The sequence below is a fragment of the Seriola lalandi genome, unplaced genomic scaffold (assembly GCF_002814215.2).
Source record: "Seriola lalandi dorsalis isolate HSWRI2012SDOR001 ecotype SW California unplaced genomic scaffold, Sedor1 jcf7180002054974, whole genome shotgun sequence".
Lineage (NCBI taxonomy): Eukaryota > Metazoa > Chordata > Actinopteri > Carangiformes > Carangidae > Seriola > Seriola lalandi.
The window spans coordinates 265,382-291,887 of NW_019525524.1; the positions used below are offsets into that span (position 1 = coordinate 265,382).

Consider the following 26,506-nt stretch of genomic DNA (forward strand, 5'->3'; position numbering starts at 1 on the left):
GCCATGGCAATGCGAAAATCTGCCCAGAATTTGGCTTCTACATGGCTTCAAACAACTGCAAATTATGAGAAAACCGTTACTTCTTTTCATAAACCGAAAAGACCGTGCCAGACACTGAAGCCAGAAGTTTCTACAGTCTCTATTTTATTCAGATATTCCTTAAAATGAGTGAATAAGCTCAGTGCGAAGACAGAGAGAGATTCTTTTGAAAAAAAAAGACGATTACATTAGGTGTCAATGAGAGTCATTTAAAATCCATCGAGCTATCTGCTGTAACTGTCTGGTGTATAGGGATCCTAGGTTAAGCTGTGACTCAGCTTACTGAACCATTTAAAAAATTTGGTTGAGAGATTTCCTGCTCTTTAAAGACAGATTTCCAAACCATGACATGGTACTGGAAATGCGAGTTTTCTCAGACACAAAAAGCACTGATGCCCCTTTTTACACACAGCTTCACAATTTACCTCAAAGTTCAACTTTGTGTAAATAATTGTCCAGAAGTATTTGTAGGATTTTCCACAGTGCACTATCTTTGATAGTTAAATGATGCTGGCAACAAGTGGCAGCAAGTCCGCATAGCTCATAGTTTTTTGCAATATATTTGTATATATTAGTATATTTTTTGTCAACTGATGTTTTTCTATTCTACGTCGTTGGTTCATCTGATGATGAAACAAAATAATGTACACAAAGGAAGAACTCCTGGCTTTAAAGTTTACCAGATATGGAGTTAAACATCCCATACTGGCTGAGCTGTAGGAGCTGTACCGTGGATGCAGAGCCGGGGCTAAGCTAAAGGCTAGGAGATCGAGATATAAGGCTTTTCTACCATCGATCCTCATGGGAACTGTCAACTGCCTGGCTAAGGTGTGATGAACTGGAGGCACTTGTGAAGAACCAGCCAGCATATCGTGAGTGTAGTCTCATGTGTTTCATGGAGACCTGGTTAAACGACAATACTCCCCACCGTTGTGTGGATTTACCCAGCTTCACTGCAGTACGAGCAGACAGAAACACCTGAGCAAGTGGGAAGCATAAAGTTGGAGGACTGGATCTGCTTGTGAACAATAGATGGTGCAACCCCGGCTACATCACAGTGAAGTGATCTGCAGTCGGGATATTGAACTGTTGGCAGTTGGTCTTGGACCGTGCTATGTACTGAGGGAATCCTCACACATCGTCGCCATTGTTGTTTATATTCAACCATGAGCAGAGCCTGCAGTCACGTGTGACGTCATCCACGAGACTGTTGCTAGAGTACAGACCCAGCACCCTGATGCATTCATTGCAATATCGGGGAATTTTAACCATGTCACTCTCACCTTTCACCTGACTGGCTTCACTCAGTATGTTGACTGTCCCACAGGGGAAAATAAGACACTGGATCTGTTGTATGCAAATGTCAAGGAGGCTTACACTGCTTCAGCTCTACCACCACTTGGCAGATCAGATCATATTATGTTTTTTCTTCAGCCTTCTACAAGCCCTGTGTACTGAGGCAGGCTGCAACCACCCGCTCATTCAGGGACTGGACCCCGGAGGCCAGTGAATGTCTAAAACACTTTTTTGAGTGCACAGATTGGAATGTCCAGTTGGAGTCACAGGAAAATGATAAAAGCAAGGACCCTGACCTTGATAGAATGGTTGAACTTCTGTATGGACACTAATACCAGCAAGGACTGTACACTGCTTTCCAAACAACAAACCCTGGATCACCAGTAACATTTGTAGCACGTCTACAGCTGTACAGGCAGCATCCAATACAACCTGTGTGTTGTTGGTGTGATTTTATTTTCCTCTTTACAAATACATCCCAGTCATGGCTGCTTTATTTATCTGTAGCTGTTGAACATCTAAAAGAAATCATATGAATTGTCCTATGATATCAGGTCAGAGCGCATTTATTGTTTGGTGAATAGATCGGCTTTTCTCTGCTGCAAAGTAGCGCAGCGTTGCACTTAATTTCCACACTGATTGGGTTGTTTCAGTTGGTAGATGTTATTGCATCCCTCACTAGCTCCACAACAATCACTATTCCCTCACGATTGATAGTAAGTAATTCAGCATCATTTAAGGGTTCCAAAAAACTGCGACATGGAATGACATCAGCCCTGTCTTAGTGAGTTAGGAGTCCTCTCGACTGCTTTCATTTCTCCCAGACTTAGGTGCTACTTTTAGCGCTAAGTGACTTCATGAATAGCTTTGTCAGAAAAAAATAGTTCTAAAGTTAGGACTGACAGGCCCATTATTTTTAGAGGTTTCTCCTAAATCAGCAACTTATGAGCTACTTTTATCCTTAAGACACTTTGAGAATATGGGCCCAGATTTATACTTTTCTTTTGCTTTTGAGATTTCCATTGTCAGCTCCTTGGTAGCTGTAGGAGCAGTCAGAATATCAACATGCATTCTCTCCTTATGTCACAATTCAGTATTTATTAATGGAAAGAAACGATCAGAATATAAAAAAGCAAGATACTCATAAACTTCAAAAGTAAATAAAATATATTAAAAAAGATATTAGAAGCTCGAATATTTAATTACTGATAAGGCATATATTCCCAATGGCTCCGACAGAAGCTATATGCAAATCAGATACTCCTCCTTGTTTAAAACCAAGTCTCTTTTTTCCGTATGCTGGTCTTAACAGATCTCGTAACCCATGGTTTATTGTTACCATAAATTTGAACTTGCTCACAGGGAATTATCATGTCCCTACAAAAGGCAGCAGATGAATATGTAACATACACAAGATGGTCCAAATCATCACCATAAGACTCTTTAAACATGTCCCAGTCAGTGCAATCAAGTCACTGCAAGCAAAGCACAGATTTTTCTGTCCAGTCCCTTCTGACCTTTATCTGTGCTTTCTCTCTCCTTAAAATCGTCTTATATATGGGCAGTAAGTGTTATGGCAGTTATGATCCGCAGATCCCAGCAGAGGTAGAGTGCTTTATAAGCATCCTTAACTGATCCATAACAAAAATCTAATGTCTTATCCTGCCTGGTTGGATAGGAGAAATATTGATAAAAGTTAGAAAGCGTCTTTTTCAGAGAGACATTGGTTAAAATCACCCAATATGAAGTTCAAGCTTCAAGTGAAATTGACTGCAGTTTTTACACTAAATCAAAAACAGAGCTAGAGGCCGAGGCAGTGCTTGCATTTGGGTGGATGTACACAGTTGTATAAAGTTGTGGAAACTCGCAGGGCAGGTAGAAGGGTGTAACAATACTGACAAAAGTCCAACATCTAGCGTACAAATGCATTCTCTGATAGTCACAGAGCTACAGCATCCTTTGTTAAAATAAAAACATACCCCCGCCACTTAGAGTTTTCCTCGTCACCTAAACTTTACAATCCAGGTGGAGTGGAGCTCCAAAACCATCACTGAACATGTCAGTGTCCTGGTCATGCTTAGTAAGCCTTTTCTCAGTGAGGGCCATCACGCAGTCTCTGAAGTTCTTCTGAAACTGAACTTTTCCCTGGAGTACAATCCATTTTGTTCCTCAGGGACTGGAATTTCCCCATGATCACTGAGGGCAGGGAAATCCAGTTGAACCTCTGTCTCCTCAGATAAAGTCTGACGCCTCCTCACTTCCCTTGCTTCCTCCTCTTTCCTCTCACTGTGGCACAGATTCCATGAGAATCTGAATAAAATCCAGTAAAAGTCACGTGGTATCCGTCACGTGAGCTAAACTCTCTGTCATGTCCAAGAAATTATGTTAAGTTACTTTTGTGTTGTCCTGTCTTTTTGCTGTCTCGTGACTTCCTGTTTTATTTTGAAATCTTACTTCCCTCTCGTTTCAGATAATTTGCTCCTTCCCCCATGTGTTTCCCGCCAGTCTGATTGCCTGCCCCTCCCTGATTGTCTCCACCTGTGTCCCCCTACCTTGTGCTTGTTTAGAGTCTGTGTCTCCCTTAGTCCTCTGCTAGTTCGTCTTGTTGGATACAGAGAGCCAAGCCATTCCTCGCCTTGAGTCCAAGTCACGTCAGGTTTTTTGAGTTCTTGTTTTGGCCTTGTTATTCCGTCACGCAATTATTTTCCTCTATTAAGATGGCTTTTTGTTTATACTTTGCCGAGTAGTTTTTGCCTCCTTTGAGAGTGATTCTGAGTTGTTACTTTTGTTACCATTTTGGATTCCTCTGAACGAGTGATTTTGTGTTGCTACTTTGTCAATAAAAGAGTGTTTATTTTGTACTTTGCGGGTCTTGAGTCGTGCATTTGGGTTCATGTCCTTGCTCAGTCGTGACACTCTGGTGTACTGAATCCTTTCCTGGTAGGTTACATTGACATTGCAGGCAAGCAGTAGATAGAACAAAATCCACAAAGCAGCAGAATTAAGAAGATCCATTTTAAATATGCAGCACTAGGAAACACTCATTCATGACATGATGCCATGACACAAAAAGCCTTTTGAAACAAGTATCCTTTTAAAACAAGTAGCAAACAAGTTATAAAAACTATTAAAACACTGACACAGAGAAGCCAGACTCTCAGTTAGAAATGTGATGAGTTGCTGCACGCACAAGCGAATCATCACATTTCTATGTTTTTTTCATTATCAAAGTAATCCTGCTATAGTTTCTGGTACAGTGCAGCTCTCTCTGAACAATCACAACAAACATGAACTATGCTATTTGTACTTCCTGTTTGCACTGTGACAAAGTTTGGGTTTAAGGTTATATACACTATACTGGAGGGAACACTGTAACACTGGATCTATAGGCATTAACCAGCCTCTGCTATGCAGCACCAGCAACAGGAATATTTATGAAGCTGCAGCTATGTCCTATAAGTAACATGCAAACATCTTAACTGCAGAAATGCGTCACTCTGATTAATGAGCATAATCAGATTATTATGATTATGTGACCTTAGCCAATGTGTTTGGGTGAATAACAAGGCTTACTTGAAGAAACAAGCACACACATGCACAAGCAAAGCACATTCACCTCTGCCTGACAGGCTATTTCCTGCAAATAGACCTGTCTATATTCATATAGTTTTTCCAGTGGACATAATCCTAATTTACACAGACAGATGGTGTGTGTGTGAGAGACACAGAGCCATGTTAACAGCTATCTAAACAAAAGCACAAGCATGAACATACAGTGTTTTGTAGTTAAAAAGCTGTGGTTATTCATAAAGACACCAGCGCACATCTTAAAAAGACAACCTGAATAAATAAAAATGTGCATTTTCACCTCGCTCACCCCAACATGCACACGTAGCGCTGTATGAATGGTGAACACCCCTAATGCTGTCACGGAAAGTAACACAGTGGATGTGTGGCATCAGAGGAAAATTGGCCTGCGTGAAAATATCTTTTAATGAACAAGTACAGAAAAGAAAAGCCATTTGAGGGTTTATTTATTTCCTTATTTGCCACAGGAGCCTGATTCAATGTTTAATTGTTATTGGGATCATTAGCAAGAAGAAGAGGAAAAGGTGCTTTTTTCTTTCCCGTCTGGATGTCTAAGCTATGTCTATGTTGGCGTAAATGGGTTCGTATCCATCACGTTCTTCAAAAGTGAGACTGCACAAACAGCTGTTAAATTCACTCACAGGGAAAAGACCTCTCGATACAAAAATACACAGAAATCTGCTTTAAGGAAAAAGGTGTGTGTTAGGACAGGACGTTAATTATCAGATGGCTAACAACTTTACTGCAAGAGACAAAATAATTGTAGCTGTAATTAGCCAAAAGGAGTGTGTGCTGCAGACAGGGTCTTAATCTCTGAATGACACATGCAGTATTAAAATCACCCAACCACCCCTTCAGGAAGGGGTCTAATGTAAATGATGTCTCAGCCTTCTTTGCACTGTCAGGTAGTTACCACTAGTGGACTACTGAAGTTAAAGCATGTTTGTATTTTCCCGCTGTATAAATCTGATCAATGAAGTTGTCACAGTTACTGGAATATTATTGATATGATTTACCGCTCTAGCTCAAGGATAATCTGTGTATTAATTGATCTTAACTTTTACTTTTTTACTCAACGAAAAAAACTTGCTGAGATGTGGGAACACAGTTAGATCGGCACAAGGTCCAGAAATGTGTTCAGACATGTAGGGCAAACTAAGTTTAGGCATGATTTCATACAGAATCAATGGAAAGATGCAGAAAGATGTAAATTTGCTCTAAGGGGTGAAAACTGAGGCAAATATCTGTCCACAGGAGTTGAAAGTGTTCACACGTATCTTTTATTAATCCACTTCATTAGTTACAGGTAACAGTACAGTTCATGCTGTTTGGGGTAAATAAAGATGGACTAGATTCCAGATGCACAAATGATGCTAAATAAAGATTCAATTTTCTTTCCGTCTGAGCAGATCAACAGTTTAACCAGATCTATTTATCTAAACCAGGGGTGGGTGATATATTGAACATACTCAATGTGTCGGGGCTTGTTGTATGGGGGATGCAGTAAATTACTATATCGTGAACATCAAATACAAACGGTCACTCTCCCTCGCCCATCCAGAATACTCACAATTCTCTGCATCCTGTTTTATTCTTAAAGTCCTGACCACAAGTTGTGATTCGTATCTTTCTGCCGCTTTCACAGTTCTTTCGGCTGTTTGTCCACTCGCCATCGTTGTTCAGAATAAAGATCATCAGATCACCCGCCCTACCACTACTTTGAGCTCTGTTTTTGTGCAGGGTCAAATTAAACTTGGTTGTGATTTCCCCCTTTTTGCAAATTTAAAATTGTTCCAATGGAAACTAATAAATAAACACTAAACAAGACAAATGTTGCACGGACTTGAATCATCATACTGCTGTGATTTTATGCATCAAATCGTATATTTATGAATTTCTTTAGAGGAGATTTCATAATATCATGTACTACTACAAGTAGTACTACATGTACTACTAATATCATCTGTGATTGTCTTCGGTACTCAGCCTGCAGCCTCGTACCTATGACAGAATCACAGCCATGCTGATATTGAGTACAACATCACTCCCTCTCATTGCTTAAGTAACAATGACTAAAGCCACAAAAACTACAGCAACATTGTAGAAAACCCACAATTATCCTTTAACAAGCCCCGGACATCAGGACTGGTATGGTGTGATGACAACAAAAAGAACATTTTCAATAAATGCACTGAACTGTGAGTAAAACTGAGATATCATTGAGATATTAGATTCTCTACACATTATGGTTGCACCTAAACTAAACGGCAAGAGTGACGTATCTTCTTGGATTTCTTGAACTTTGACCATGAGCTGAACTCAAGTTTGCAAGCGTAGCTATAGGTTGAAGCCAGCTGCTTGTGGTGCAACTGGGGGTGTCTTTCTGAATATATTATGAAATCATCATTATATTGAGAGGCTCTGCAGTGATCTGTCTGCTGTTGGCAACATTCTCTACAGGCCTTTACTTGCAATATTCACTGTGTCCCACGAGCTCAGCACCCTCAGACTCCCCACTTCCTGGACAGCTGCACCCGTGGGGTAAGATCCGTTGGTTTTCTGTAATGATGCAAATGCCCGATTACCCTAAAGGTTTGGCTACAAGGAGAAAAACTCCAGGCCACTTCATGACATTCCAGCTCTGCAGACACTGTGTGCCAACCCAACTCCTGGCAGGGTGCCTCTCAAACAGTGATTGAGGCTGACCTTTCTCTTGCTTTCTTCAAACAAAATGGCCTTTAAGATGCTTCTGACTCCACATAATCCCTTGATGGTGCCCTTCTCATGAGTCTCTCAGGCCATGCATCCAAACCGTGACGGCTCTGACAGCCTGGAAGCAGACACACGGGGCTGCAGAGCAGCCGAGATGGAAATGTCAGCATCAGGCTAACTCTGACAAGTGGGTTAGTTTTGTGATCACACGCTGCCCTGCCAGGCTACATATCTGCACATTTCCATATTCATCTGTCTCTTACCTCTAGCTGACAGCTGAGTCTACACAAACACAACACAACACTGAATGTGATTTGGATGAGAACTGGTAAAGTCTTAGTTTGGTATTTCACATTTGGTATTTATTCAGGTTTTTTCGAGAATATATTTATTGTGTGGTGATGAGTTAACTCTTCTTTCACTTCTCTTCTTTGACATTTGTGCAGCAGCTACTTCTTCATTCCGCGTAGTTGGACTGAGGGCAGACTGGATACAATGAGTCACTACTCCCTCGTGAGGTACAAAGTGGTATTACGATATCAACACAACCATAGACCGTATATAAAAATAGACGTAGCCTCTGTGACGTCAACCACAGGTTTCTGAAGCCAACAGTGAGCTGCTTCACTGTCGCCATCTTGCCAGTACCTGACTGTGCCCTTAACTCCTAGCTAATCCAAAAATGGACAAAGAGGTGGAGCATGCATGGAGCCGATACTTCGGCGAATGCCAGCTTGTAGAAAGTATACGCTGACCCACCTATCACTCAAAGAGGCCACGCCCTCAATTATATATAACTTTAAGCCTTGATAAAATGTAAACCGGTGACTTGTATACCGCAAAGTACACCCACTCCCACTCTTCCCACCATCAAACTATCAGATTGATAGGAAACAGAGACAAAGGACCCCTCTTCCACAAACAGACCATGCTGTTAGCAAGTCCGAACAACACAGAACCAGACCAAAGGTCAAAGGGTCAGCTCCAGTGGATCAACCAATGGACACCAGACAACTGGCGAATATAGGCAAAATCTCCAGTTTGTAACAATAAGACTTTGTCTAAAAATATTTGATTGTTTCTTATATTGGACAAGTAACAACAAAAGGACTGATTAACACTAAGGTGTGAATCCTGGCCTGTCTGTGCCATGCATGAACACACACACACACACACTCACACACACACCAACCTCCCTTCCTCTGTCCCTCTCTAGATAAGAGTCATAAACTACAACCCACATTCCAATCCTGGGTAGTGACCAGCAGAACTTTCTTCACAGACACAGATCTAAGGAAGATTGTAAAATTAAATATCTAACTGTTCTGTAACTCATGAGATGTTCCTATGAAATAGTTTAATCCCAAACTTCTATCCCATAGAATGTTGGAAATGTAACATGTAGATTTTAAGACAATGTCCTTCCTGTGACCATACTGTCACCATCCTTCACACAAGGTAACACACACTACATGACATCCAGAATGTGCTTATTATTATTATTATTATTATTACAGTCGAAGAACTGCTGTGTAATCCACATTTATAGACTATTAGCTTTGGGAAATGTTTATATTGTTGTTTGATCAGTTAACCACTTGTATCATGACTAATTCCAGGTTTGAAGGATGTAATATGAAATCAACACTCCTATTACTCCTCTCTCTCATTATTAGTGCAAGTAGTTTTATATGTTATTTCACTTAATGTTTTGTGGTCATGGTGGAAGACGAATGTGCAAGTTTATAAGTAAACTCTAGATTTAAATTATTGCAAAGTTCAGTGGAAAATTACTCTATTCTCCAAGTGGAAACACAGGAGAAGATGGGCGACGCCCCTGAAACATGCGCCAGCCCCCAGGGGATAAAACAGTCTTGATCAATTCACACATGTTCAGAAAAAAGAAAGCCGGATGACAAGAAGAGAAGAAGAAAGGCCAGAAAGGTTAGAAGTCAGAAATGTTAGAAACACGAAAAAGTTAGAAACTCGGCGAGATGCTAAGAAGGAAGAAGATGCAAGAAACGAAGCTAAAAGCTAGAGGCTGAAAAGCTGAAGCTAGAAAACGATGCAGAAACTAGAAGCTGAGATCTTTGCTCAAAGCTCAGAGTCCCGGCTCAAAGCCCGGCTCTGTAGCCATGGAAACTCTTAGCTCTAAGCTGCTTGCCACAAACTCATGGCTCTTAGTCATTTTTGCACTTTTCGCGTCTTTTAATTTTCTTTTCCACAAGCTCCAAGTAACATGATTTTTGTCTACATGTGCGATCTTTTATTTTTATAAGCCAAGTCAAGACCAACTGAACCAAAACAACAGAAGTGCCTCAGAGTAATTTTGTAACTTTTAATCATCATCAAGTTTTCCTTTTTGAAGATTTTGACAACTTTAGAGTCATCTGGTGAACACCAGCCTCCTCTAAAGTTATCCAACCAAAGTGAAGAGCATTAGAGTTTATTTCGCATCAACCCGCAAGAGACACCAGCAGATAACATCTGTACGACCTCCTGCAGAGAAGCCTGCAGGCCGGTCTTAACACTCTGCTCATGACTGGGTTGATGTCGAAATATAGCAATGTTTAATCATCAAACCTAATTCGTAGATGTAGCATCATTAGCTGTATAGTCATAGTGTATAGCCATAACATATTCTCTCCCACCATTGCCAACTCATCACACTGCTCATTTCATTATTATTTTCATCTTTATGATTATTACACCTTGCATTTACTCTGTAGATAGTAGTTTAGTTAATAAACTCCTTTATTTATACCCAGTTGTTGTCCTGTTGTGTTCTTTTGCTGTAGAGACTGGAGATCCATTAAATTGAGAAGTCACGGCCTCGATATGAGATTGATAAATTTGTCAATGAAGTAATTCATTGTTGTCCTGAGAGTAAATCCTAAAATATGGCTTTAACACTACATGGGTAAAATATGTAGTTGAAAAGACCAAGTTGTAAAAAGTGTATCTTAACTAGAATTACCGCCTTGTGGTTGTATGCCTCCACCAACAAGCCAAGTTACAGGAAATATGGTCACAATCTCTCCTTCCTGACTTATAATGTTGAAGAATGGCCAGAAGTGTTTTTGCAGAACATTATGATGTTGCAGTGCAGTTGGCCTTTGACCTTTTGGATATAAAATGTTATCACTTAATTTTAACCTTATAGACACTTGAGTTAAATTGTAACATAATCAGTGAATGTATTTGTCAGTTATGGCCAAAAATGTGTTTTGTGAGGTCACAGTGACCTTTGACCTTTGACCTTTGACCACAATAATCAAATCAGTTCATCCTTGAGTCCAAGAGAATATTTGTTCCAAATTTATTGAAGTTCCTTCAAGGCATTACTGAGATATCATGTTCAAAAGAATGGGATGGACAACCTGAAAACAAAGAGCCTCTGGCCCTGACTGTCTCTGGCACGGAGGAATAAAAATGTGGCTTAAAACTTAAGTCAATCTGAGCTTCGGGCACACAACCACATAGACATATATACAAGACTGCCCTGTAAACAAGCACAAGTAAACAGAGGAGCTGCATTTATTTCTGTTCATATTTCCCAACTGATTTCAAGAGTCGTTTTTAACATATATTTTGAATATGAAAGTATTACTGATTCTGATCTGATTATTCCATATTACCCTGTGCAATATGCTTACTATTTTCTTCGACCACAGCCTATCATATAAATATGGTATCCTGCTTTAACACTTGAAGTTCCCCTCTGGGATCAATAAAGTTGTATCTCATCCTTTCTCAGATAAAATTATAGAAAGCAGACTGACTGCCTCAATGTCTCAATATCTTACTACATTTAGTATTCAGTTCATGTACGTACATGTAACCTTGCACAATCACAGATTTATGTGGTTTGAAAATTGATGAAAACATCTGAGATAATGTAAGAACACAACTCAACAACATGTATAACATGAGTCGAGTTTTTTTTTATGTGGAAAAGTCAGAGATTAGAACTTTAAGCAAAATTTTTGAATACTTCTACTTGTAATAAGAGTATTTTAATATTGTTGTATTGGTATTTATACCTAAGTAAAGCATGTGAATACCTTTCCCACTACCCGGGCTACAGATTACCATCAATCCTATTAAATTTCTATAGAGAAACATTATAAAGATTAAATTATAAAAAATTACAATGGTGATGGTGTTGGTGGTGTTATCACAAATCAACAAATCAAGCTTGTGTGTTCTCCTTTGTTTCCTGCAGGTAAACTAATTGTGTCCATAAAGCAAATTTGTATTTGACATTTGAAATGCACTTCCACTGACAAGATGATCCGATACACCACACTATTCTTGAGATATTCAGGCTCTTTTACATCTAATCACCTCAATGATGCTGCCAGAAACTAAAAAGACAAAAACTAAAAATTTCTCACCCTTCGCAGGGAGGCAGTGTGCAGCTGAGCCTCATTGTGAGTCTGGCCAATAGTCATCCCATTGTTGGACTTCTTCCCTCTCTTCATGGTGTGTCTGACAGGGGAGCTGGGATCACTGAGGGCTGCAGGCTCTTATAGATCTGTGCAGGGAGCGTCTTTTTTCTTCCTCTCGCTCTCCGTCTGCTGGTTCTCTACGCTTACTCTACGCTTTGTGAGTGATCCCCAGTCAGCGTGGGCTTCTTTCTTAACCTCTCCTCATCCCTTCATCCAAAATCCATTCATTCTCAGTCCACGCTCTGGCTTGCCTTCAGCCCAGAGGCCAAACAGCAGTGAACACGCTTTGTCTCATACTTGACTTGACCCTTCCTGGGCTGAACCTCTCTCACACTCTCATCTCTGTAATTTTCTACATTAATTATTCAGGCCCTTCCAGTCCATGAATATAAATCCAATATGTCTGCCCTGCTACATTCTGTTTCAATTAGGAGACTGGGGGTTAGGTTGCGTAGAGGGATGGCAAATCATGTGATCAAAGGATTCATGACACTTAACTCCACTTTAAAATATTTCAGCTACCCATCCAATGTAGAGATACTTCAGCAATGTCACACAAGAGGGAGTGATATTATACTGAATATCAGCTCGGCTGTGATTCGGTCATAGCTACGAGGCCGCAGGCAGTTATCCATAATTAAGGGTGTGACTGCTTTAAGTGAAGTCAATTTGTAATAGGTGCTGTTTTACTGTGGTGTTGTTATTTCTGTTTCGTAGGTTTGTTTGACGTCATCCACTCATCAAGGAGGGAATTCGCCTACAGGCCACTCTGCACGCCCTGGGACCACCCACCTGGGCTGGAGCTGGTCTCTTGCCGTTTGCAGCTGGTCCCTCTTTTTTTTTTTTTGTGCCCTAGTCGCCAATCCCCAGCCTGTTGTCCAATTGCCGGACCTGATAAAAGAACCACACTCAGTTTTTCTTTCTTTAGAACTGACTAGTTTATGGGTGGCAGCAGCCTTTGTTTTGGTCAACCAGTAAGATTACGGTAGACAGATAAGCTATTATTTATTTATACTATTTATTTTCAGGTTTTTTTTTTAGATAAAGGTTTATTTCAAGGTTCAGGTTAAGGTTAAGGTTTTTTGTTCTCTGAACAATAAAAGGCTTTGCTTGCCAGATTAAATGTTGCTTCCCTTACCCCTTGATATTTGCAGAGTTGTCACACAGGCTATGCCAAGATTTCAACAGTGCAGCAGCTCACTCTGAACTTCAAAACCACTCTTCAGAAACCTGTGATGACATCACAAAGGCTACATCTGTCTTTACTTACATGTTTTAATGGGCAGAAAGTGTGTGAAGAAAACAAACATCATTAGACTACCAGCCTGCACCTTTGGGACACAGCTGGGTGGAGCAGGCAAAGATTCATGTTCTGTTTATACCACACTAACCCTGTCATCCAAGAGACCAGATGTTTCTTTGCTCCACAGACAAAGGAACTCACTTCCCCACAGTTCCTAAGTGTTCACACCTGGGGACGACCCTCTGACCTCAGGTCAGTGAGGTCCCTGGGATCATATATTGACCCCGTCATCTCTGACCATGTTATCACAGACAGTGACAGTGCCTCTGAATGTTCTTTCTTCAGCTACTCAGAGCATTCCAACCCTATGCCACAAGTTAGGGAAAACTTAAAGCACTGGAGCTCCAGAGTTTGCTTCAGTTAGTAAGCTCAGGGCACCTTACACTCTTGCAGATAGAAACACTGGGTTTGTCAGCAGCAGCAGCAAACTAAATTCTGAATTGAATCAGACACTACCATCAAATTCTGCAGGTAGGTAGGTAATTTATTAGTTTTACTTTACAGGTGAGATTAGTCCGGTCATCCTACACAAGTTTAGGACATTGCATATATTGTACAAGGCACACTCACCTAGCCACTCCAAACCTTGTGATTCTAGGTGCCACCCTCTATATCTCATCATTGTGGTTATTATCTAGATTTTGCTTTGTAACCTGATTGTTCTTGCTTAGCCAAGATATAGATAGTGTTGACAAATGCCCAGATGTTACCCCTTGATAACTGACAAATGAACTGTACATTCTGCTATCAGGATGACACGTCAGGTGGGCACCCTGACAACAAAAGGGGGACTGTTGGGAATCATTCAAGAGACCAGGTGTTTCTTTGCTCCACAGACAAAGGAACTCACTTCCCCACCAGTCAGTGTTGGTCAGTGTGTGACATGTGACCCGCCAGGCTGTCACCAAACAAAACCAGATTTTCTTCTCTCTCTTCTCTCCCTCTCCTAGCACAGCACAGCTAAGCAGCCGAAGTCTTACTTTGAATCGGCCATTTTGCCTTTGCCTGTATCCCCACAGACACACCCCATACACACACACACACACACACACACACACACACACGCACACACCTGTATATACTAGATTTGACATTGTGTTTTAACTCAGAGCTCAGACCCAATACCCTGCCATCAGTATATTGCAACACGAACCAAGATTCATATCTGACACCACCAGAATAAATGAGCCCAATTAACCTGCATGGTATTTTAATACCAGCAACATTTACAGCTTAATAAGAAATACACTAAAACAGCAAGTATGACAAAAATATCATTGCGTTCACACTGTGTGAATTATGAAATGTGTATGGAAATGAGAGCCTATCTACTGTCACTGTATATTATATATCAAGTAAGGCTTCCAGCTAAATATAGATGAATCCAATCATCAGCCAAACTGCTTATTTGAACCTCATTCTGTCAGTCAAAGCGTCTGAGTTCTTATTCTCCGTTGTGTCACTGCACACACAGCAAAAAAGGACACGGGAGTCTTGTGTTATTGTAAACCTGATTGTAACAGAAATAAGGGAGAAGTGTGATGATGAAGGAGGAGGAGGAGGAGGAGGGTAGGAGCAGACTTCTTCCTTCTTGTTTCTGCTCACCGCCCTCAGGCTCTGAGCTCTGGTGATGGATACAGGTCTGAACCAGATAAGGACAGATCAGGAAAGCAGCTTCACAGAGTTATTATTTATTATGATTTATTCATGTTGAATGAATGATTGAATATTTGAAGCATTGACCCGAACAAATCAGGGGAAATTCTTGATTCTGACAACCTGATATCAGGTTTGCAGAAGAGTGAAGTCCATGACACTCCTCTGCTAAAAGAAGTTTACAAGCATCTGTATATGAGACATTTAAGGTATATATATATCATGTTTTAAGGGGAAACTTGATTGGGTATTGAACCTTTGAACCTCAGTACTTCTCCATATTGTCATCCACCATCAAAAACTGTTGTGTATTGGAAGTTAGCAGGCAAGTTAGGATGACATTGTTTTCTCAGATGGATGGATTCAAACCCCAGTCTCTGGTGTGATAGTCATGTTTTCTACGTCCACCATCCATCTCTATCACCCTCCTGGTGACTGTCTGTTGTGCAGTGCTTCATTCATGCATGAAATATGTCACCTCTGAACATCATCCAGTCCGCAATTAGGTTTTGTACACAATGTATTTGCTGTTGCAGTTTGTCAGTTTCTTTCAAGTGATAGTCAGCCTTATCTTCTCTCCGAGGGGATGAGGATGGGGGGTGGGGGTGTCCGTCTCTGCGTGTCTGGCAGGACGCGCACTCATACATACACATTAAACACACTCAGACATTGTAGCATCAGTGACTCACCAGGAATATCCTCTCCAGCTGGTCCTGGATGTCCTTCATCCCTGGAAAGGCAGCCACACCCTGGATCATTTCAATGAAGATGCAGCCCACTCCCCTGAAACACAGAGTGACACATGATAAGGTGATGAGGCCTCATGTCCAGTACTGGCTCAGATGAAGAAAATGTATTCAAGTCCAGTGGACTGATTAAATGTAATAGTATCATCATTACCAGTGGAGCTGGCAGGATTATGTTTCATAGTACGCACAAGAATCGCCTGTTCGCTACCTTTAGTTTTTCCCACAAATGTACATATGTCTACTCATGGAACGAGTGAGCGAGCAAGACAGAGAGAGAGAGATTGATTTGTGTATTTTAGCGCATACGTTATGACACAACACAACAAAAACTCTGATTAGCCTACCACATGTATTTCAAAGACCAACCAACAGGCCTGAAAAATAAACAGCTGCTAAATAACTCTTTACAGGATACAATATACTATTATATACTATACTGAATATACCTGAGAAACATGCAGTGAAAGTCGGCATTAAGCAACAGATTCCCTCATTATCATAAGAACAGCTGCCTAACTAACTAATAAAGATAGTAATAACAATATGCAACAGCAAGACCAAACCAAGCTGCTACAGTAAACAATCAAAAAGTCAGATGAGACAATAAAATTAAATGGTATTCCTGCATATTCGAAGTTCATTCTACTTCTGCCCGTTACATAAAAATCACAAAACACCTCCATATCAATTCCAGTATCATGATAGATCTCCACATCTGCAGTGTCAACATTGGGCATCAAAGCACCAAACTCCTCCTTTATCTCCTGCTCTCCTCTTTAATCTGGACTCACAGTGTTAATGAATGGATGCAGCCAAAAAATGAGACAGGATCTCCTGCTGTCAAAATTTTATTTTCAAAATGTTTAAAAAAAAAAAAAAAATTAAATTAAAAAAATGTACGCAGTGTGTACAGGATTACTGCTTCCGGCTCCACTGATCGTCACTGAATCACATACAACAACAAAAGTGTCTATAACAAAGCAGTACGTTGTGAGAGGCCGGCATTTTTCACTAATATCATACATGAAAACGAAACCAAAAATTCTATTTTCTACTATCGATCATCTTTTAAATCCTTGCCAGCCTTGTGATCTAGCGTGTCCTGCGACACAGTCAAAATGTGAGGAGTTTGCACCATTTTTTTTCGAAAATAAAATCATTAGTATCCGAGCTAGTATTGCAAACAGTGATGAGAAACAACAAATCTAAACTCATTTTATAAAATTAGCTAAGAGGAACTGGATGCAATTCCTACTGCTTCTTTCAAAGAGGTTATACACAGTTTTATTTTTGATCTTTAAAACATTGTAAATTGCTCTCTTGAGACAGGCATTTTCCCAGATACACTTGTAACTGTGGGTCATAACAACGTGCTGCACAACGACCTATGGGCTCGTCTTTTACAGGAGTGCAGTCTCGATAGATTATATCTATTGACTCAATATAGTTCAAGTAGGGATTGGTTCAGTTTGGTTCAGTTTGTTTTATTGAGAATATTCTCATATATTAATAAAATACAACATATAAGACTTTGTCAGGGGTATAAGAGTAAAGGGAAGTCAGAAAGTACTTCGCAGCAGGCTCATGCTGGTTTTAGTGCTCTTATAGAATTTGTTGACAATGATAAAAATATAGAACAAAATCAGCCTCGTTCTTAAAATTGGAAGTTGGAAGTGTTTTGCAGTGCAGCATCCACAACTGAACTTGTACATTAATCTGATCATGATCACACTTGACTGGTGCTGTGTGTGAATGCTGCAGCTCAGTGATGTGCTTCCATCACACCCTCCCTCCTCATGGATAACAGCCCATAACCTGTAGGCTGCTTTGATAGATGTTTGTCATAGCAGTAAAACAGATCTGCACAACTTTCTGATTTGTTCTCTACTTCATGGAAGACTGCTTCGTAAGTGACCAAGTGTGTGTGTGTGTGTGTGTGTGTGTGTGTGTGTGTGTGTCACAGGGTGGCTAACAGTAGGATGGACTATACCCTGTGGATTTGTCCACCTGCAAATGCCCTTGAAGGAGACACACGGTCCCTCTGCCTCAGACCCCCAAAGCCCCAAACTGCTCTTTAATGGGGGCTGGAGGATCCACCTGGGGCTCCTGGGATGTCCCTGCTGTCCACAGGGCTCAGCTCAAAGTTCAGCACCAGGACTGAACAGAGGTGAGGGGGTGAGGAACACCAGGTGGAGAACGACCTGTCTGAGTGCATTTTTCAGCAAGAGCTGCGATTTAAACTGCATTATTAATGACTGAACAACCTGTAAGAGGTGAAAGGTGGCGTTGGTTGATATGATAGATGATGTGGGCTACTCAGCTTTAGCTAATTAATATCAATTTGCTGTTGTCTGGTATTTAAGCTCTCTGCACACCGCAGTCAGCCAGAGGTGGTTTCTTTGATAAAGTAAAAGCACCAACACCTGGGGAGGTAGAACGTGGACTATAAGGCTGTATGAGACACACACACACTGTAAAATATGTTTTTATATCATTATATATCTAATATCTTTAGTAATCTGAAGACATCACCTTTGGCTTTGGGAAATAGCTTAGTTAAGTAAGTAAGTACGTAAGCTATAGTAAATAGCTTGTGTGTAAAGTGGAAATTTTATCGCTATGGTGGCACTAAAGAAAAAGTCGGGGGTCAACAGACACATCAGGTTTCGTGAATATCAAATGTCATTGAAATTTTATTTCACCTGAGAGAAGCACAAGAGCAAAGGTTTATCACAACAAGAATTCACTTAAAAACAGCCACAACTTTTGATTGATGGTCAAGTGATATCATACTAAATGTTAGCCAAATTATCCATTGAAAACCAAAAAAAATGTAATTATATATTTTGTGGAAAAACAAACAAACAAAGTTTAAATCTAAATTGTAATTAAGAAACAGTTATTTCCCCTAATCATTCACCCCTAAATCTATATCACACAAGCTGGAGGACAATGTCTGTTCACGTGTCTGTTGTTGACCTTTCAAAGTCTAGCTGTGGTAATAGTGACCAAGGAAAGTAGATACACCACATAGGATTTGTACAAATCACCAATGTGCAGCATACTGCAGGGACCCCCCGCCCCCCAAGTTAGGGTGCGCTGATAAGTGGGTTTTAATAGGATTCTGTCTACTTCTAGTTCCTCCAAGAACAAACAAATCTATATCTCAGTGGGACCAGCAGAATAAATAAAGAACACACAGTGAATAGAACACAGCGTATGAGGGAATCTCTGGGTCAGAGATCAGGACTACCCACCACATGTCCAGGCAGGTGGAATAGTCTGTGGATCCCAGCAGGACATCTGGAGGCCGGTACCACAGGGTCACCACCTCATTGGAGTAGGTATGGCTGGGGACTGACTTAGCTCTGGCCAGACCTGAGGGGAGCAACACAACAACACAGTCTCAGAAAACATTATCATTGACTGACCTTCAGAAAACAAAGACGAAACCTGGAACAGAGCAGCAAGACTCAGACTCAGAGCGTCTCCACTCTGACATCAGGCTGGACACACAGTGATGTACAGAATGTGAGCTGAATTAGACGAGGAGAAAGAATCTGAATTCTGACAAATCCCTTAAATTAAAACAAAATTTAAATGAAACAACGCACTGATGGTTTTGATGAACATTATTGGGGTGTGTGTCATGCGGGTGGAATGAGAGAAAATATCAGAGAGGGTCAACAAAATCAAAAAAGTTCACTGTTTTGGAAGCATGAATGTTCTCAGCAGCTTCCACCCACAGCTGCCATTCAGATTATAAATGTTATGTTTAAAAAAACTGAATAAACGGTTTCGCATTGATATCTTGATAGAACAGTGAGCTGATGACTGGCACTGAAGAAAGAGCCTAAAGATACCGCCCTCTTTTCTGTTTACTGAATTAAGATTAGTTAAGATTAGATTAAGTTTTAAAATGTATCACTTTTGCTACATTTCCTCCTGGCATCTACTACACCAGAGTCTTTGGCCTTTAAAACAGAGACTTTCAGAAACTTCGCTGGACCTGTTTTATTTTGAAAACTCTGGAGTTGTGTTGTTTTCTGGACAACAGAAACTGAGACCTTTGGAAATGATGACGTATATACCTACGGTCACTCCCTGATTCGGTCTTATCCGCCTTGACTACAAGTGGTGACAGCGACATGGCTAATGAATTACAAGTGTAACTGACCTTGTTGTCTTTGCTAGCAGCTGTTTCTGCATTTTAATGTTACAATGGCTTTACCTGTTCTTCATTCATTGTATTTTCTACAACTGTAGAGTAGTCAATCTGCTTACTGTTTGCATGCTCAGTGTACATGAATGGTCATGTGATATGCACTTTCGGGTGTGTTAGTATGGACAGAGATGAGCAAAAACACTTGTCTGGATGGATTGTTTTAATTTTGAAATAAAAACATAGTACTGTGGATGTAGCCTAACAATCCCCAATATTCTCAATTAATTAAACTAATTAAAGAGCTTGTGTGCAAAGTGGACATTTTGTCCCTGTTGTGGCACTAAAGGAAAGGTCAGGGGGGTCAACAGACACATCAGGGTTGGTAAATATCCACAGCAAATGTTACTGAAATTTGGTCACTTATTTCACCTGAGAGAAGCACGAGAGCAAAGGCTTGTCAGGATAACATCCACATCCAGAACTGCCACTGAATGCTTGATGTTTGCTTGATGGCCTAAAAGTAGCCACATTAAACCTTACGAACTACCTCTTTATGTTCACTGAAGGCATCGTAAACTACAATTAACTGGCCTCTGACTTGTCTTTGGGCTGACATTGAGCCGTGAGAAATCTCAGACTGTCTTTTCAAATGAAAATCACGATGGAACACCTTCAAAGTTTCAATGAGAAACTGTGTGACATGAATATCAGTCAGATGAACTCCTGTTTCCATCATTCTGACATCATTCGCCATTTTCATACTTGACTCTGGTTAATACTTGGTAATCCTGCAGCTGGCTGCATCTGTCTTTGTGAAAGACAAAGTTCAGATTTTTTTTCATCTTCAGGGTATTTATATGCATGAGCCTCTCTGGGGTTTTCTAACCACACAGCATTTATCTGTACAGTGACACAAGCCCAGGTTAGCTAAGTATCTTGTGTCAGTCCTCAGGTGGCAGCTAATGTCAGAGCAGAGAGCAGATGCAGCGAGCTTTAATGAAGCTGATGGCATTATCTCTTTGTCTCTTTTCAAGTGGTCGGAAGACTTAATTAAAGTATTTAGCTAAGTAAAAGAGAGACTTCCTGCCCTGCTGCTGCCCCCCTGTGTGTGGGAGGAAGAGGGGCAGAGGGGGAGAACAAATGACATGAGGAAGGAGGTATTTAACTTCTCCTTGTGTCTGAACATGGATCAGGAGGAAGGAGTTTCAGCCGGCGTTCATCAGGGCTAAGCACTGTAATTTCTACACATTGATCTGAAGTGGAAGACACGCTAAAACTGAGAGGCTATCATTTCCACTGCAGTGTGTGTGTGTGTGTGTGTGTGTGTGTGTGTGTGTGACTGGAGACAACATGTTATCATCATAGAAGAAAGTAAGTGGAGGAAGGTTGGCTTGTGTGTGACACAAAGAGGTGGAGTACAGAGGGAACAAAACATGTCAGTCACACATCACACAGTAACACAAAAGTGATTGTCTGCACATGACTCCGGCTGCATTCACACTGATACGTTTTCATTTTAAAACTCAAAGGATCTCTGTCCAGATGACTGTTTCAGCTTCAAATCAGAAATAATCCCCATACATACAACACATGAAAACACATACCACATGACCATTCACGTACACTGGGCATGTGCGAGCTGGTGTAAACAGGAAGCAGATTGTCTACTCTGCACTTGATTAGTAAGTAAATGTTGAGCGTCTGTCAGACAAATACAACACTGACAAATGCACATAGGGCATATGACATCATCGACAGGTGACTAAATTAAATGGAACATTACCTTGATTAAAATCACAGATTTCTCTGGTTTGAGCATCGATGGAAACATTTGGGATAATGTAAAAACACAATTCAACAACATATATAACACAGGTCTAGTCATTTATCTGGTGAAAAACTTACATACATACTTACATAGTAACTGTAATCCTACTACCACTGTGTTTGTGAAGAAACAGTTACAGGAAGATAGAGAGACAGAATTGGTTTGAATTCTGATCCTGGTTCAGCTGCTGTTTTCATGTGCTCTGATGTTTGGATTACCTTGTACAATGTCACACTGAACTTCTCCCTCAAAAACCCTGAACGCAGAGGAGTGAAGCACTTCAAAGACCTGACCTATGGATTCATGCACACACACATGCACACACACAGACCGCCAGCCACCTTGCATCTCCTGGGGTTCACAATTTGACCTGGCACCCTGTCCGGGTAGCTGCTGGCATGAAGGTCGCCCGTGAATTATACATCATTATCTCACACACCAGGACAGGGGGTCACAAAATACTCTTCACAGTGAGGAGGTGGGCTGGAACCAGGAGTGACAGAGAGGGACTACAAAAGGCTCAGTCGCCGAAACAGCCCGCTGTTATTTTGAAGTTCATTTGACACTAAAGGCAGTTTGCAGCCTCCACCTGCTTCTCTTCTTATGCTTAAAAGGCCTAACAGAAAACTCATTTGTGAACTGGTCCTTCTACCACAGACGCCTTTGCTCATGCCTTCACCCTTTTCATTCAGTTTCTTCTTCTCATCTCTTACAAATACCTTGATTCTTAGAAGTCCACATTACAAATGCAAACTTTACACATGAACCGCAATATGCATTTATGTCATTTACAAATACTATCTGAAATCGTTTCACGGAGGAAAACAAAATCATACTCTAAACTAAATTTGACTCACAGGCATCATGAAACTAAAGTGGCAAAAGGCATTGGGTCAAATCAGTGTGATTTCATCTGTAGGCCACAGCACCAGTCAAACCTGTTTCAGGTGGAGAGAACTACACTTTCAGTTCAGTCAGTTCTTCTCTCATCTTCATTAACAAGACTCACTCCCTCATATAATGAATAGTTCAACATTTTGGGTTAATTTTATCTTCTCCTCTAACTCCTGCAAAGAAAGAATAATTTCCCAAACCTTTTAACAATATCTGTAAAGGTTTATTATTTTAACACTTGCACTTGTATGTATACCGTTTGTGTGTCTATTAAACACTTTTTTCTCAATACTAAGGCATCTTTCTGTCCCAGACACACAGTCAGATTTTGCTGCTAGGCAGAATTAACCTCCCACTATTAATCAGCGAACGCTCTGGGCACAGATCAACTCAGGGGGATGGAAGGCCATGGTAAACATGGCTGTCGGTAAGACATTGAATGTGGATCATGTTATACATGTGCAGCTGTGTAGAATAGTCTAGCTTCACAGACTCAGACTCAGCACTTTTCAGAGGTCTAATTTTTTATTTACAGTGCTTACCATTTCACATGCAACTCAAGCTTAATGAACCCAGATAAAAGCAAAAAGACAAGAAATAACATAAAATAATAGATTAAAAAATGAACTCATGACAAATTAAACAAAACAGGCATGTGTTTTGGCAGCACAGCCTCATCTCTCCTCACCTGAGCAAAAGTTTAACTGCTTACATAGACAGATCAATTCACATCTGACCTGCTTCAGCCACAACATAGCAGGTTGTATAGCAATATTAACACCACGGAATCAGCCAACATTCTTGGACTCCTTTCTAAGAACATTTACATTACTAAATGGTTTTCCCAAGGCAAATATCCCAAACTCAAGTCTCTGGGATGCAAAGACCAACAAAAGAAACTATTTGATATACAAGAAAACCCTCCAACTGGTTTCTCCCAATGATGTCACCATGACATCACCAAGACTACAAAAAACAGGACATGCTGGGCGGTCCCCTCCCAAACACCAGTCCTGCATAATGGGTCAGAAAAAGGAACAATGTTCAACATCATATTGCTAACACAAACCAATCTGAAATAGTAAGTGATGCAATGTTACAAAAGCAATGGTAAATCATGGTAAACTGAAGAAATGTAGAAAATGTTGAAACCTGGTGTAATGTTAGTTGTTGCTAAGACACTTCTGGTACCTAAAACTGTCAAGATCACCCAAATTGCGCAGTCCTTGCTCTTCAACACAACTGCTAACAATCCTTTCTGTCCTTAACTTTCAGTTGCCAACTCAACACAGGTTTGTTTATACTGTACTATCCTCCAACAGACTGTTATTCGATGACTATTGGTTATCCAGTTAAACTCAGAGGGATGCAACCCAACTCCAAAAAAAATCGAAACTCATTTTCACAAAATGGGACATTAAATATTCATACAATAACTCACAGCACCCTCTGTCAAAAATCCCTACTAGTTTTAAGTGTGGCTTATTTGGTTTATTTTTTTTTAAAGGGAAGAAAGGTTTTTTGTGCATGCGTGCGTGCATGCTACCTGCTGTTGTCCCAGCTCATTTCCCAACACAAAGTGGACTCTAATGAGCTCTGCATTATAGTAGCCTTCATGAAACCAGTCAGATCATTACCAACACACACACAAGCAAACACACAGACACTGACACAATATGTTTTCTGCATTAAATCCTGCAGTTTATTTCAGTCTCAGGTTTAGACACAAAAAACACAGATAAACACATCAGTCACCTCAATTCATCAAACACACTTCAAAAGACCATCTGCAACCTCCAAAAGTCCACACCCCGAGTACACACACTCTCACACACCCAAGCACCAGCCCCCTCGTCCCAGTGCTGTAGTGAGGCGTAGGCTTGAACAACACACTGGGGAGAGGTGAAGAGTCTGCTCTGGATGCCCGGGACATTACAGCTCCATTGTCACATTGCGTCACTCTTTACAAGTTTTTATCTCAGCAGCTGTTACTTAACAGCACAAACGCCCCAGAAAATAAACACACACATCAGTGCACATTAGCTGGTTATAGCTGCGCTCGCAGACAGGGAAAATACCAGATTATCATTCAGCTCAGTGAAATCCAACACTTAGACAGTTTTCGAGATAGGTTCATAAATGGGATCTTTTTTTTCATTGTTTCCATAGAAATAGGAAACACAGGTTTTCATTTTCACAGAAACAATCAACACTGATTTTGATAATGAATTCAAAGTCTTAATCATTTAGACTTTTTTAGATTTTGTTTCCTTTTTTCCAGTAAAAATGCCAAACCAATTATCTGGTTCCAGAGTCTCTAATGTTTTTTGTTAAACAGTATATGATAGTAAACTGAATATATTTGGGTTTTGGGTATTTGGTTGAATAAAGGTTAGAAATGAAAACATTATTTTTTCACTCTTTCCTGACATTTAAGAAATAATTAACTGAGAAAATAATTGACGGATTAATCAATGATTAATCAATAATCCTTGGTCGTCCTACAACATAGGTTTTGTCAAATTATTATATGAAGCCACTGTATATGTTTTAACAAATGCACATGTCCATGTCCATGTTCCTGTTTTGATTTTAGGAGTGGCCCCTGAGTGTGCTCTCTGTGGATTTCTCCACAACTGCAATTATAATGTCAAAGAGCTATGGCAAACTCAGGCAACAACGAGATGAAGAACAGCTTTGGCAGCTCCGGCAAAGATGAGATGAAGAAGAGCTATGGCAACTGCTGAAGAGACAAGACATTTGCCAGTATCAAGGTTTGCATCCACTGTCTGGTTTGTAGTTAGGTTCAAGTTGTCTTGAAAATTTTACAAATACATTCAGTATCAACGTGTATGCAACTTGCCAAATATGTAAATTAACAACAAATCCTCATTATGATAATATAAATGTAATCTGATCACAATTACATTTCCTTCAAAAACATATATGCTGTTGCAAATTAGTTGTGTATAAACATAATGTCTAGGAGACAGCATTGTAGATCTATCTGTGGTTGTCTGTGCCCTAGTAACAGAATAAAATTATGTTAGAGAAAAAGTCAGAGGATCAGTAAGGTAATCACAATTCACCTTGAGGGGAACATAAATGAGTGTACCAAATTTAATGGCAGTGAAATGGTTGTTGAGATGTTTCACTGAAAACTACAAATTTCAACCACATGGTGGCCCTAATAGGAAATGCCATAGTATCATTTAAATCACAAGGGTACATCATCTGGGAACCAAGAATGTGATTACTGAGATACTCCAATCAGGACCAACATGGTAGACCGAGCAACAAGAGTGTCTGTCAGGATCTGTATTCATTTTATTGGCATTTCCTGTTTTATTTTGAAATCTTGGTTCTGTTGTGTTGCTGTTTGTTTTACTTCCTGGTTTTTCCCTCCTGTTTTGATTGCTGTCTCCGCCCTAATGTCTTTCACCTGTGTCTTGTTTCCTGTGTATTTAAACCCTGCCTCATTTCTCATGTCTTTGCCAGATTGTCTTTGTTACCCTAGTGTTCAAGCTCTCTCGCGTTTAAGTCCTGTTTGATTCCCCGTGTATGATCTGTTTTTGGTATTTTTGTGACCCTCGATTCTGCCTGTTCCTTATCTGCCCTTTTGCCTGGTTTGACTGTCTTTTTGGTATTTTGACCTCTGCTATGTTTCTTGGATTAAAGATTTGGATTTCAGACATTGTACTTCTGCCTGACTCTCTCTGCATTTGGATCCACACACACCTGCCCTTTACAGTGTCCTCCTGTAAAAAAAAACAAGTTCATAGGTCGTCTGTGCAGCAGCTTATTACGACCCATAATTAGTGCCAC

At 40.4% G+C, this 26,506-nt stretch overlaps 1 protein-coding gene across 2 annotated transcripts in view; it reads right to left on the minus strand.

Moving 5' to 3' along the window:
- cdk14 (cyclin dependent kinase 14) overlaps positions 1–26,506 on the minus strand; it is a 186,633-nt gene that overhangs the window by 109,186 nt on the left and 50,941 nt on the right. For both annotated transcript variants that reach the window (XM_023396252.2, XM_023396253.2), the window contains exons 8-9: positions 19,052–19,172; positions 15,735–15,828 (exon numbers count right to left, since the gene is read on the minus strand). In XM_023396252.2, coding sequence (XP_023252020.1) covers positions 15,735–15,828; positions 19,052–19,172 — 215 coding nt within the window. The remainder of the gene's footprint in view (positions 1–15,734; positions 15,829–19,051; positions 19,173–26,506) is intronic.